Here is a 12461-nt window from a genome sequence, read left to right on the forward strand (position 1 = left end):
AGTTGAGCTTAACAGTGCTGCTTATTTGTCCCACTTAAGCAGGGTTTCAGTATCGTTATATACGTTTTCATAATTACTTCTACTGTATTTGAAATATAGTTACTGCTGAATGTACTGGCATGCATTTATGATAAACTAAAAATATTCGATTGAAAGTGTATTTAAATATATTTGTAAATACACATTTGTAATGAAGCTGCAATTTAACATTTAAAAAAAAAAATTAGTGTACTGTAATATCAAATAACATACGGTCAAATTATAATCAGGTACTTTGCATGTGCTTTAGTAAGTCAACACATAAGAATAAGTGTCCTTCTGTAAAACACGACAAAAGATTAATAAAAAAAAATATTTAAAACGTATCTAAGTAAACCTTTAAATTTGATATTATTACAAAATGAACATTGTAAAAGTGTTATTGTGTTAAGAATAATAATCATGAAAGTGCTGCTCTTTAAGTGCACTTATACAACCTTTATTTTAATAATTTAATATTTTCTGAAATTACGGTATAGAATACAAATATACTTTTAATGGTGCACATTCAATACAGAATAAAGATATTGTATGCATGTGCACGGTCATGTGTTTTGGAGGAGGCGTGGCTTTGGAGAGTGATTTGCAGGGAGGGTGGGATCTTATGCTTTCAAAGCTAGTGAAACCATAGTCTAAAATATGTATGTGAAGTTGTCCACTAATATGCAAGCATGGAAAAAAAATGCATCAATAATATATTGACACCCTTCCCAATTAGTGTAGCAGATTTCACAAGGCTTCACCACACGCCTCTAAGCACTGCCACACTCTAATGACAGAACAAATGGAAGAATACGAACCGAACAGATGCACCCTCACATTTAACCCTCATGCTCAGTTATTATATATATTATTTCTGGGCTTTAAAAGACCTTGCTTGACTGACTTTAAATGATAAATGTGTTTTTGACTTTAAGGCAATTGCTCATTTGTAAGTCTCTTTGGATAAAATAATCTGTTAATTGAGTAAATCTAAATGCATGTGCAACTATCAAGTTAGACAGGGAAATTGGATGTTTCCCAGGTTCTCTCACTTGTGTCTCAAAAGTCTTTATCTTTAGACATCGAAACGTAGTGCTGCTAATAATACAGTAGAAGCAGAATGTGAACAAACAGAGCAGCCCAATATCTACCTCCTCACCGTAACTCACTGTGCTATCAGTGTGTGTGTGCGCTTTTACCTGTACAATCCCTGCAATCCACAACGTGTGGGAAGGTTCATCACATGGGGAAAAAAAGCCAATTCAAGTTTGGCACAATTTTTAAAAGAGTGTGGGTGCACTGAGCACAATACAGCGTTCAGGTACACAACATAATCTCCACTCAACACCGTCCTAACATTCAAAGAATGCTTTCAGAATTCAAACACCGTCGGTAAATAAAAAAAAAACATCAAAGTCTCAAACAGATCTGTTGGCACATGCAAACAGTTCAAGTGTGTAAAGGGAGCTGATTTTGCAATTATGCAAACAAATAAATAAATAATTACATAAATAAATCAGCAGTTCTTTGTGCATCTAAGCCAAGGATTACACTCAAGCATCATGATGATGCAGCAGCACCGTACTCTAGGAGAAAATTACTGAAGAGCAACCGCTTTTCTAGCTGCATTTGCATTTACTTTTCATGCGAGTCCGCTACGGTGATTACTGAAACAGAGCTGAGCATTTAAATATCACACAGATCTGTCATTTACCAGTCAATGGGTCATTTAAACCTGAATTTGACCCGTGCAGACCTCTAACTACTGAAACATTGATTGAGGAAAAATCGTACACTTTCCTGCATAATTGATGAAAACCACACTGGCATTTTCTGCTCAAAGCCTGCAATCTTTATATCAGATCTCTGGCTGATGCATGTAAACATATCCATACCCCCATCTACAGGCATGTTTGAACAAGCTGTCCCATTGATAACTTGCACTGACCTTGTTTTTGGTTGTCATATAAACAGATATTTTTTGATTATGTAACTGTGCGTTGCATAACACAAACTAGGTTGACCAATCAGGTGTGACAAAGCAATGCATCCAGGTTCCACACTGATTCTGCAGGAGGAACGAAACCACCGTTCAGACACTCCAGTCTCGGAAAAAGAGGGCCGGTGACGTACTTCAACGATGACTCCTTTTGTGCCCTAAACTACCATCCCTACAGAGGGAAAACACAGCAGCAGTATCTGTCTGTAAATAAGTGTGTACTGATGGACAATACAGAGAAGAACTTGATGGCAGAAAGGGCTGATGACTAGACATATAGTGCATACAATAGTGCATACAATTACATACCAGATATAGTATTGAAGAAAAAGTTAATCTATTGACATTTCTCTCACTTTGTCCGCCATCGCAGAATGATTGTTTCACTGAATTTGGTGCAATGTATTGTGAGATTAAAGGATGCATGGGCACTGGGCAGCTGCCTGGAATTTGACTAAAAGAAGCTATCCGAGGGATGCTTACCTTCTAGAACAGTCTGGAACGGACTTGTGATGCCTTCTTATGCTTCCTCCAGTTATGGCTCTGATTTATGAAAGCTGCTGGTTCATGGTTTGCAACATCTATCTGAATGACACCAAAAATTCCCCTCACACTAGATATCTTTGCTGTATTGGGCTGCTGAGAGCAAACATCAGTCATATGAAGGGCTGAGGCTGGGTCTGGCAGCATATTCAGGCACATAAAACACTCTCTGCTGACTCAAACAGAAAAACAGCTCCTCCGAAACTATAAGCAGAAAGCACAGAGTGAACATAAGGCCATCATGTTCATGTGCTGTGCTTCAGTGCATGCATGCATGCAGACTCGTGTCACTGTCTCTGTAAGCAGAGCGAGCTCGTGCTGTCACGTTGATCAGTCGCCCTCTTCAGGCGGTGTGAGGAATTGCTCATGACTTCACAACCACTGCTGCACAGAGCAACATGTTTTGCTGAGTATGTTTAAATATATTAGAACCTTTTCTTTGACATATCTGATTCACCCCAAAATAAAACAGATTCAACTTAAAACATTTATCTGATCTATCCTTCTAGTGTTAAATTTAATTTTCAAAAGTGCACTATGTACATATATTATGTAACTCAGAATACAGACCACTTTTCTTTTCTTTCTTTTTTTTTCTCCTGCTTGTAAATTATCTTGATTATCTTTTGTTATAAATTGTAGTTTTTATTTTTTTAAATCTCTGTCAAAACAAAATAAGAATACAAAGCTGTGATTTTGTTGAATTTACATTAGTTTATAAATATAATTGACTGTAATTTGTGTTACTATATGGGGGGGGGCTATTTTTGTATTTAGGAGATTATTATTTATTCTCAAACATGTACATATAATGTGTTCTGTTGTTGTATTTATTTATTTTTATATTGTTTATATTTTTTCACTTTCTTTTACTTCTCACTTTTAATATTATTTTGTTTTTAAGCCTTTGTTTTGTAAATCTGAATACCATTTTCTTGTAGTATCTTTTAGTTTTCTTAATAAAACCAAAAAAGTATAGCTTAAAAGACTTAATGGAGTTCTCAGCTGTTTAATTTTTGTTTCAATTTTGTCTTATTTTTAATTAAAATAAAGGCAATTACAGTACTCTCACACAGCATGAGTAGAGCTGTATTAATATGGATTTTGATGAGAAATCATATTTTGATCTCTGACGTTTTGTATCTTGGCAAATCTGAGCACAATTTGAGACATCTCTTCTGAAGCTCCAGAGGAGAAACCTCTGAGAAGCAGGAGACAGTCTTCAGTTGTTCAGTTGAGATCTTATGAGTATTGCTTGTAAATCCTCAATTAAAAAACAAATTGCATATTTTCATTTTATTAAATACCTAAGAAGTTCACGAAATATCCAGTGGTGAAATTTTCTTAAAAAAAAAAAAAAAAATTCCCAAAAGGAAATATTCATTCATTATAAATACTTGAAGTCAGACAAAAATGTGTGAATTGAATAGAAATGCAGAAACTGCTAACAGCTCTGCAGCGTGAGAGCTGGACATTTCAGTTCAGTCCAAGTCAGTCCTAAGGTGAAGATATTGTCTGTAGTGCCATATTTACATGCGTTTATGTGTTTTTATTCATATGTGTTAATGCTGGGTGTCAGGAATGAGGATGAAGATATAAAATAGCTCCCTGGTCTTCCAGTCTCTTAAGCAGGAGAGCCTCTTGATTGAGATCATGGTAGGAATTCTGAAACAACAACGACTTTCGCTGAAGCAGTGCAATTTTACATATACGGCAACATAAGAATCAAAGCACCAACCACAGCTCAGTTTTTCCATTGCAAATGGATGCTTTGAAACCAACCTTCATGGATCTCATTGTCTCCTTTCCGTAATAGTGGATGGGCTGTTTCTGGTTCCTGGACTCTGGATATCCGAATCCAGCCACGTGCACAACGTCACAGTAGTTCAGTGCCACAAATACTGCCAGAATGCCAGTGGTGGGATGCACTGGTTTCTGATGGAGAAACAGAGAAGTGTGTTTAATAGTGTTTGTCCTCCTGCAGGGGGCGGCTGAAGACTCTTTAACTCTCCAGTGAATGATTAAAAAGCCCATGACATCTTAGCTTTTACTTTAAGTCATCTATAGCAGATTTTATTACTTTTGTGCTGTACAAATATGTCTAATCAAACGCTCTCCCTTCCTTCAGTCCCACTTGTAGGCATCTCGGAAGAAGCCTGGGATGTAACATTTCCTGTCGACTATAAAGAAGAAGAAGAAGAAGAAGCTCTTTCAAAAAAAAAAAAGAAGAGATTTTAAACTTCGTAAAAACGTTTAACACACATACCTTGTCATCAAAAGAAATCACAATTTAAGTTGGAAACTTTCCACTTGCAGTAGTAAACGAAAGTAATGCATCTTGGCTTTTTCCAGCCCTGACTGCTTAAGTTGCGTCAGTCTCTGTCTCTGTCTCTCTCTCTCTCTCTTGTTCCAAGTCATTGCGCCATGATCATACAGCTCCATTTCAACATCTCACTCACTGTGTTCATCAACAGAACAAGAGTTCACCACCCTTCCTTTCCAAATTGTGGCTGTAAACATTGTGCAACACCACTGGCCCTGTGCGCTGTGTTAAACACACACAACGCTTACGAAGAACGAGTTTCTGAAGTTGTTCTACATACGTGTTTTTAAACACTGAAGAAAAAAAAACAAGTATTTGGTCATTTTCTAGCTGTCAAACATTAGTCAGTCTTGTTCACAGTAATGTCATAGACCAGTTTGTGAACTTGAGACCTGATTTCAGAATGACTGAGAAATGTTCATTGGAATTAGCATGACTTATTTATTTATTAAATATTACAATTTAGTATTTAAGTGGCGCTTAAGTGTCCAAACACATTTTTGTAGCTGAAAAAAAAAAAATAATAATAATAATTATTATTATTATTACTATTATTATTAGCTAAACTCATCGTAGCTAGAAGCACTATTATTTTAGTTTAATTCGTAATATTGTTATATATTTTGTTAATATTTTGAACTTGTTTTCATTTTTATATTTTCCATTTTCATTTTAAATTAGTAATTCTGTTGTATTGTTTTGTATATTTTTAGGGTTAGGTTGTTTACGGTTTTTATATTTCAGTTAACGTTTACTTTATTTCAAGTCACTATTTTATGTTTAGTTAACTATAATAACCTTGGCTAAAAGTAAGTTCTATGGTTTCCATGACCTCGTGAACCCTGAATAAACAATGCATGGTAATAAGTCACTTGTACTGATTGTTTATTTTAAATATGTTTGTTTTGTTTTTTTTTTTATTTTTATTTTAGGAGGGTCTGGTATGATTTCATTTTGTATGCGCACAGGAAGGCTGTGCTGCTTTGGCTAATAAGTGTCCAGCTTAAGAACTAGCAAAGCCTGCAGTGTGGTGAAGTCATTTGTCACATCATTTGTTGTTTCAGTGTGTTTCTTGCACTAATAGCTCTAGAAGTGGCTTTGGCTGATCGTTGTCTAGGTGATTCTGGCGGGTGCCCCGGAGTTAGCAGGGGTCCTTGTCAGCGCGGTACACCCGAGGTGAACCTTCTTAAGCAGCCAGAGGATATACGAAGCGAGGCGCTACATCTGTTGCACGTGTCTGCGTCCAATGGTGTCAAAATATGACCGCATGACAGAAATATGTGGAGGGGTGTGCCTCCAAAAATACACAAGTACATTGAAGGGAAAGAGGATATAAATGTGCGTGTTTGTCTAAGCCTGACTGACTCACTGTACTTAATTTAAAAATATGGATGACCAAGTGATGAAGACAGACCGACACAGAGAGGGTAGGGAGGAAGTGCAAGGCTGTTACTGGCATGCACCAGAAATAAACAGACACATTACTAATCGCAATCTCTGTGCGTTTATCAGAACACTACAGATAATTGACCGTACATACATTTCACAGAAACAAACCTCTTGGCTCTCTCTGACAAACAAGCAGAATCCAACATTAATACATGCAAGTGAAAATTGGCTTTGCTGAGAGAAACGCTCGCCAGTTGGATTCTGTTCTTTTTTTTCATATAAAGCAGCATCATTTATGGTTTAAGTTGATGTGTAAGAATGATAGTCTGACCTTCACTACTGTAAGTGACGCAGACGAACAGCAAAGACTGTTCAAAGGTTTGAGGTCAGTATGATTCATTTTGTTTAAAGAGAATTTAACTGATATTCAATTGATCAAAAGTGACAGTAAAGACATTTATAATGTTACAAAAGATTTCAGAAACCAATGCTGTTCTTTTGAACGTTCTCCTCATCAAAAAATCCTGAAAAGTAAAATGTATCACAGTTTCCATAACAATATCAATCAGCACAACTGTGTTCAACATTGATAATAATCTGAAATGTTTCTCGAGCAGCAGATCATCATATGAGAATGATTTCTGAAGATCATGTGACACTGAAGACTGGAGTAATGATGCTGAAAATACAGGTTTGATCACAGGAATAAATTATATTTTTAAACATATTCATATAGAAAACATGTATTTTAAATTGTAATAATATTTCAGATTTTCCTGTATTTTTGATCAAATAAATGAAACTTCTTTCAAAAATATATTTAAAAGTTCACCAACCCCCAAATATTTGAATAGAATCCGACTGCTACAAAAATGTCACGTCTTCCACTGCCACCTGGACCATTTGCACTCAGAAGCTTCTTTGTTTTGCATAATGCAAATATAGTGTTCCTCAGACAAACTGCAGGTGACTCAGTTCTGATTTCAAGTTTAAAATATATTGGATAGAATAATTAATCTTTAATTCAATGGAATTATGTTTTTTATATACATTTAGAAATTTTACATAAAATAATACATTTTATTTGATTTATATATATATATATATATATTTTATTTAAAAGTTTTTTTTTTTTTTTTTTAAATGTAGACAACTTTATAAAGCATTAAAATCCAGCCTATGCAGGCCACTCATCAGTGTCACGTAACGCACACAGACAGGTAGATCCATTTGCAGTGTTTTATTGGGGCAATCCAAAAATCATAAACTTAGCCAGGCAATGGTCAACATCCAGGTAATCAGTCCAAAACAAGAAACACAAACAAAGCAAGGAAACACGAAACCAGGGTGACATTAAACAGTCCGAAACACGAAACACGAAACACGAACATCCACTAGGGAACCAGGAAAAAGCAGGGTGACATGCAACAAGGACTCCGTAACAATGACAGAAACAACCAGGGTATTTAAAGACAGGTGCAAACAAGGTAAGTGGTGACAGCTGAATACAATGAACAGTGATGAGCAGCTAAGGCTAGTGGGAAATGAAGTTCTGACGAAGGTGACCATAAGGGGAAGTGAGACCTCTAGTGGCCACCCAGGGAGACACAGAACAGACACTGTGACACTACCCCCCCCCTCTAAGGAGCAGCTTCCAGATGCTCCTCAGAACACAAATAAACACAAAAACAAAAAGAGACCAGGAGGGAGGTGGACTGGTGGAGGCAGAACAGGGGGAGGGGATGGCGGGCCAGGCCCGTGTAGGGGAACTGGGACCGGCAGCGATGGCTCCGCTGGTAGCCCAGGTGGCTTGGTCAGATCAGGGGGCCACGGTGGACCCGAAAGTTCAGGGGACCACGAGGGACCAGGCAGTTCAGGTGGCCACGGTGGACCCGAAAGTTCAGGGGACCACGAGGGACCAGGCAGTTCAGGTGGCCACGGTGGATCAGTCCATTCTCGTTGTGCAGACGGCCAGGGAGGAATTCGCCATTTGAGTGGCCCGAACGGAACCTGCCAATCGGGGAGCCAGTAAGGAGCAGGCTGTGGCGATGGCCAGGTCACGGCATTGGGAACGGCATCGGGAACGGCCTCAGACAAGGGCACCGCCTCGGGAACGGCCTCGGACACGGGTATCGCCTCCGGAACCATCTCGGGCCCTGCATCGGCCTCCGGAACAGCATCGGGAACGGCCTCAGGAACGGCCTCTGGAACGGCCTCGGCCTCGGGAACGGCCTCCGGAATGGCCTCGGCCTCGGGCACCGCCTCGGGAACGGCCTTGGACAAGGACACCGCCTCGGGAACGGCCTCTGCATCGGGCACCACCTCAGGAACGACCTCCAGAACGGCATCGGGCACCGCCCTGACCTCCAGAACAGCCTCAGTCTCGGGCATTACATCGGGAACCGTCTCTGGCACCGTCTCTGGCACCGCATCGGGCACCGCCTCGGCATCGGGCACCGTCTCGGCATCGGCCATCGCCTCGACCTCCGGAACAGCCTCAGTCTCGGGCATTACATCGGGAACCGTCTCTGGCACCGCAATCGGGCACCGCCTCGGCATTGCATCGGGCACCGCCTCGGCATCGGGGACCGCCTCGGGCACCGCCTCGGCATCGGGCACCGCCTCGGGCACCGCCTCGGCATCGGGCACCGCCTCGGCCATCGCATCGGGAACCGCCTCTGCCTCGGCCACCGCCTCGGCCATCGCATCGGGAACCGCCTCTGCATCGGACATTGCCTCGGGAACCACCTCGGCCACCGCATCAGGCACCGCCTCGGCATCGGGCACCGCCTCGGGTACCGCCTCGGCATCGGGCACCGCCTCGGCAACGGGCACCGCCTCGGCAACGGACATTGCATCGAGAACCACCTCGGCCACCGCATCAGGCACCGCCTCGGCATCGGGCACTGCCTCGGCAACGGGCACCGCCTCGGCATCGGACATTGCCTCGGGAACCCGCCTCGGCCACCGCATCAGGCACCGCCTCGGGCACCGCCTCGGCATCGGGCACCGTCTCGGCATCGGACACAGCCTCGGGCACCGTCTCGGCATCGGGCACAGCCTCCTGCACCGCCTCGGCATCGGGCACAGCCTCGGCACCGCCTCGGCCTCCAGAACCACCTCGAGCCCGCCTCGGGAACCTCGGGCACGTCCACCCGGACGACAGCGGCCGGCTCTCGGGGAACGTCCTCCTGGACGGCAGCGGCCTGCTCGGGAACGTCCTCCTGGACGGCAGCGGCCCACTCGGGAACGTCCTCCTGGACGGCAGCGGCCCGCTCTCGGAACGTCCTCCTGGACGGCAGCGGCCCCCTCGGGAACGTCCTCCTGGACGGCAGCGGCCCGCTCGGGAACGTCCTCCTGGACGGCAGCGGCCCGCTCGGGAACGTCCTCCTGGACGGCAGCGGCCCGCTCGGGAACGTCCTCCTGGACGGCAGCGGCCCGCTGGGGAACGTCCTCCGGGCTTTGAGGAACGGCTGACGCCTGTCTCCTCCTCCTGCGGCCTCTATGATGGCGTGCCGGTGGCTCCTTGACGGAAGACTCAGGCGTTGAGTCAACCATCTTGTCTGCCAACACAGGTGTAGATTCGACCATCCTGTGCAGTGGTGCTGGGCTGGCGGCCATCTTGTGCTGTGGTGCGGGGCTGGCGGCCATCTTGTGCTGTGGCGCTGGGCTGGCGGCCATCTTGTGCTGTGGCGCTGGGCTGGCTGTGATGTTGTGCTGTGGTGCTGCACTGGTGGCCATCTTGGCCATTGGCGCTGGCTCAGCGGCCGTGATGTGAACACTCCCGGGAAACTCTGGGATCTGGCACATCCTGGAAAAATAACTTAATACTGTCTCCGCGGCCATCTTGGGCTGTGATGCTGGGCTGGCGGCCATCTTGTGCTGTGGCGCTGGGCTGGCGGCCATCTTGTGCTGTGGCGCTGGGCTGGCGGCCATCTTGTGCTGTGGCGCTGGGCTGGCGGCCATCTTGTGCTGTGGCGCTGGATCAGCCGATTTATCCCACACCGAGCACGATGGTGCAGGTAATTAGTAAAACCCCAAAAGTCCAGGATCTCCAGCCCCATCATCTCCCATTGAGGCAAAGGATCATCTAGGCAATTGTTAAATAAGTCTTTCAGTGCTGCATCATTATAACCTAGCCCGGCCGCCATGGTCCAAAACAATTGCGCCAGGCCACCCCACCTCACTCCCCCCTTTGACGAAGGGTGGTTAAGTTTTCCGGAATCTCCCCCTCCGTTCCTCCATGGTGGCTGGGGAACAGATTCGAAATCCCACACCGCTGGATCTAGGCATGACGGAGTCCTTCTGTCACGTAACGCACACAGACAGGTAGATCCATTTGCAGTGTTTTATTGGGGCAATCCAAAAATCATAAACTTAGCCAGGCAATGGTCAACATCCAGGTAATCAGTCCAAAACAAGAAACACAAACAAAGCAAGCAAACACGAAACCAGGGTGACATTAAACAGTCCCAAAACACGAAACACGAACATCCACTAGGGAACCAGGAAAAAGCAGGGGTGACATGCAACAAGGACTCCGTAACACTGACAGAAACAACCAGGGTATTTAAAGACAGGTGCAAACAAGGTAAGTGGTGACAGCTGAATACAATGAACAGTGATGAGCAGCTAAGGCTAGTGGGAAATGAAGTTCTGACGAAGGTGACCATAAGGGGAAGTGAGACCTCTAGTGGCCACCCAGGGAGACACAGAACAGACACCGTGACAATCAGGTTTTGGACCAAAGTCTCATTATAAAAATTTCATTACTATCAAATATGTATTATATATTTATATGGTACAATATATTTTTATATGGTACTATATCCATGTCTGAGATGATACCAAAAACAATCCTATTATTTGGAACATCTGTTCTGCCAAAGTAAGAGCGTTTCCAAGGCAAAAAAAATGTTTATCATTCCCTGAATCCTGGCCATGTGTGCAGATCTCACCTGTTGTTTGCGCGGTTTCAGGGGAATTCGAAGCAGCTTGCTGGCTGTTAGGCGAAGGAAATATGGGTCCAGGACACGGATCTGACTGGCCCGGCCGAGCCAGATCTGGGGAGGAGGCTTCCAGAAACCCTTTCGGATCTAAATCGAGCACAGCGCCTCATGATTACTGGGAAATCTGGTGCATGCTGGCACATGAAGAAAAAAGGTGGGACAGACTGACCCTCTTCTCGTCATACAGGATCTCTTTGAGCCAGCGGAGGTCCTCCTGTTTGAAAGGAACCAGGACCTGCAGGGTGTCTGGGTCATTGTGGACACCCGGGTTATAGAAGGCAGATTCGGGATAAAACAGACGTAACGTGGTCTTGTTACCAACATCCCCCTCGTAGCCTCTCACCGGGGCGTCATTCAGCCTGACACAGAAAGATATGTGAGCAATATATAACAAGGTCAAATCAGGTTTGAAGAGTCAGAATGACCATTGCTTCTTTCATGCATCGTACTTTTTGAAAGAAATCCATTGCTTGTTTCTTACTAATTTGAGGGCACTGATTCCAAAAATAGTGCCTGTTTCATGCATTCTCACAAAATATGATGCACTTTGTAGCATGTGTTGCATTTGTAAGGTGAAGAAGTCTTGCGTTATCACTTAATCAGCAGAAAAACAGCACAAATGCATGATTCCTGTCTTCCTCTGAGCCACATTACATGTATTTGGTCAATTTTCAGTCCATTTTCACATGCATTATTTCATGCTTAGCCCTGGCCAGAATAATGCAAGCATGAGCCAGATGTGTTGTGCTACATCAAACATCCAAACAGAGACAGAATATATTTTTACAGTGACAACTGTAACAATTGTTACATTTACTTTTTGTCATTAAAAGTCTTGAGATTTGATTTTGTTATTTTGATAAGTGCATTGAAGCTAATACATTTATATAATTTGAAAAAAAAACTGTGTGATGGAAAATTGTATTGATATATATATATATAGTATTTTTTAACTCAGCATCACAAAATCAGAGCTGAGTAAATATGCGTGTACGAATAATGCAATTCTAATGAGACTGCTGAAAACGTGTCAATTAAGGAACAACGACAAATTGGTCACAATTTATGAATACTGAGCATGCAATGTAGTTTTATGCAGCTGATGTGGAAGAGCCATAAAGCTTGGCAGAAAACACAATGCATTTAGCTGATTTATGAGGTGATAGGCTCGTGCAGC

General features: G+C 43.2%; 1 protein-coding gene and 1 long non-coding RNA gene across 6 annotated transcripts in view; both read right to left on the minus strand.

Moving 5' to 3' along the window:
- Positions 1-3848: 3848 nt before the first annotated feature.
- The window catches only part of LOC109059352 (CMP-N-acetylneuraminate-beta-galactosamide-alpha-2,3-sialyltransferase 4-like), a 40500-nt gene continuing 31887 nt past the window's right edge, over positions 3849-12461 (minus strand). For 4 of the 5 annotated variants that reach the window (XM_042774755.1, XM_042774757.1, XM_042774754.1 and 1 more), the window contains 4 exons: positions 11454-11643; positions 11234-11371; positions 4346-4498; positions 3849-4228 (listed from right to left, as the gene is read on the minus strand). In XM_042774755.1, coding sequence (XP_042630689.1) covers positions 4139-4228; positions 4346-4498; positions 11234-11371; positions 11454-11643 — 571 coding nt within the window. In that variant the 3' untranslated portion in view covers positions 3849-4138. Of the gene's footprint in view, positions 4229-4345; positions 4499-4643; positions 4744-11233; positions 11372-11453; positions 11644-12461 lie in introns of those variants that run through there. The other variant, XM_042774758.1, reaches the window with a different exon arrangement.
- LOC122148545 lies at positions 6372-6823 on the minus strand. Its single transcript, XR_006162438.1, has 2 exons — positions 6607-6823; positions 6372-6521 (listed from the first exon to the last, which is right to left on the minus strand). It is a non-coding gene; the product is annotated as an uncharacterized LOC122148545 (long non-coding RNA).

This window comes from Cyprinus carpio, chromosome A18 (genome assembly GCF_018340385.1).
Source record: "Cyprinus carpio isolate SPL01 chromosome A18, ASM1834038v1, whole genome shotgun sequence".
NCBI classification, from domain to species: Eukaryota; Metazoa; Chordata; class Actinopteri; order Cypriniformes; family Cyprinidae; genus Cyprinus; species Cyprinus carpio.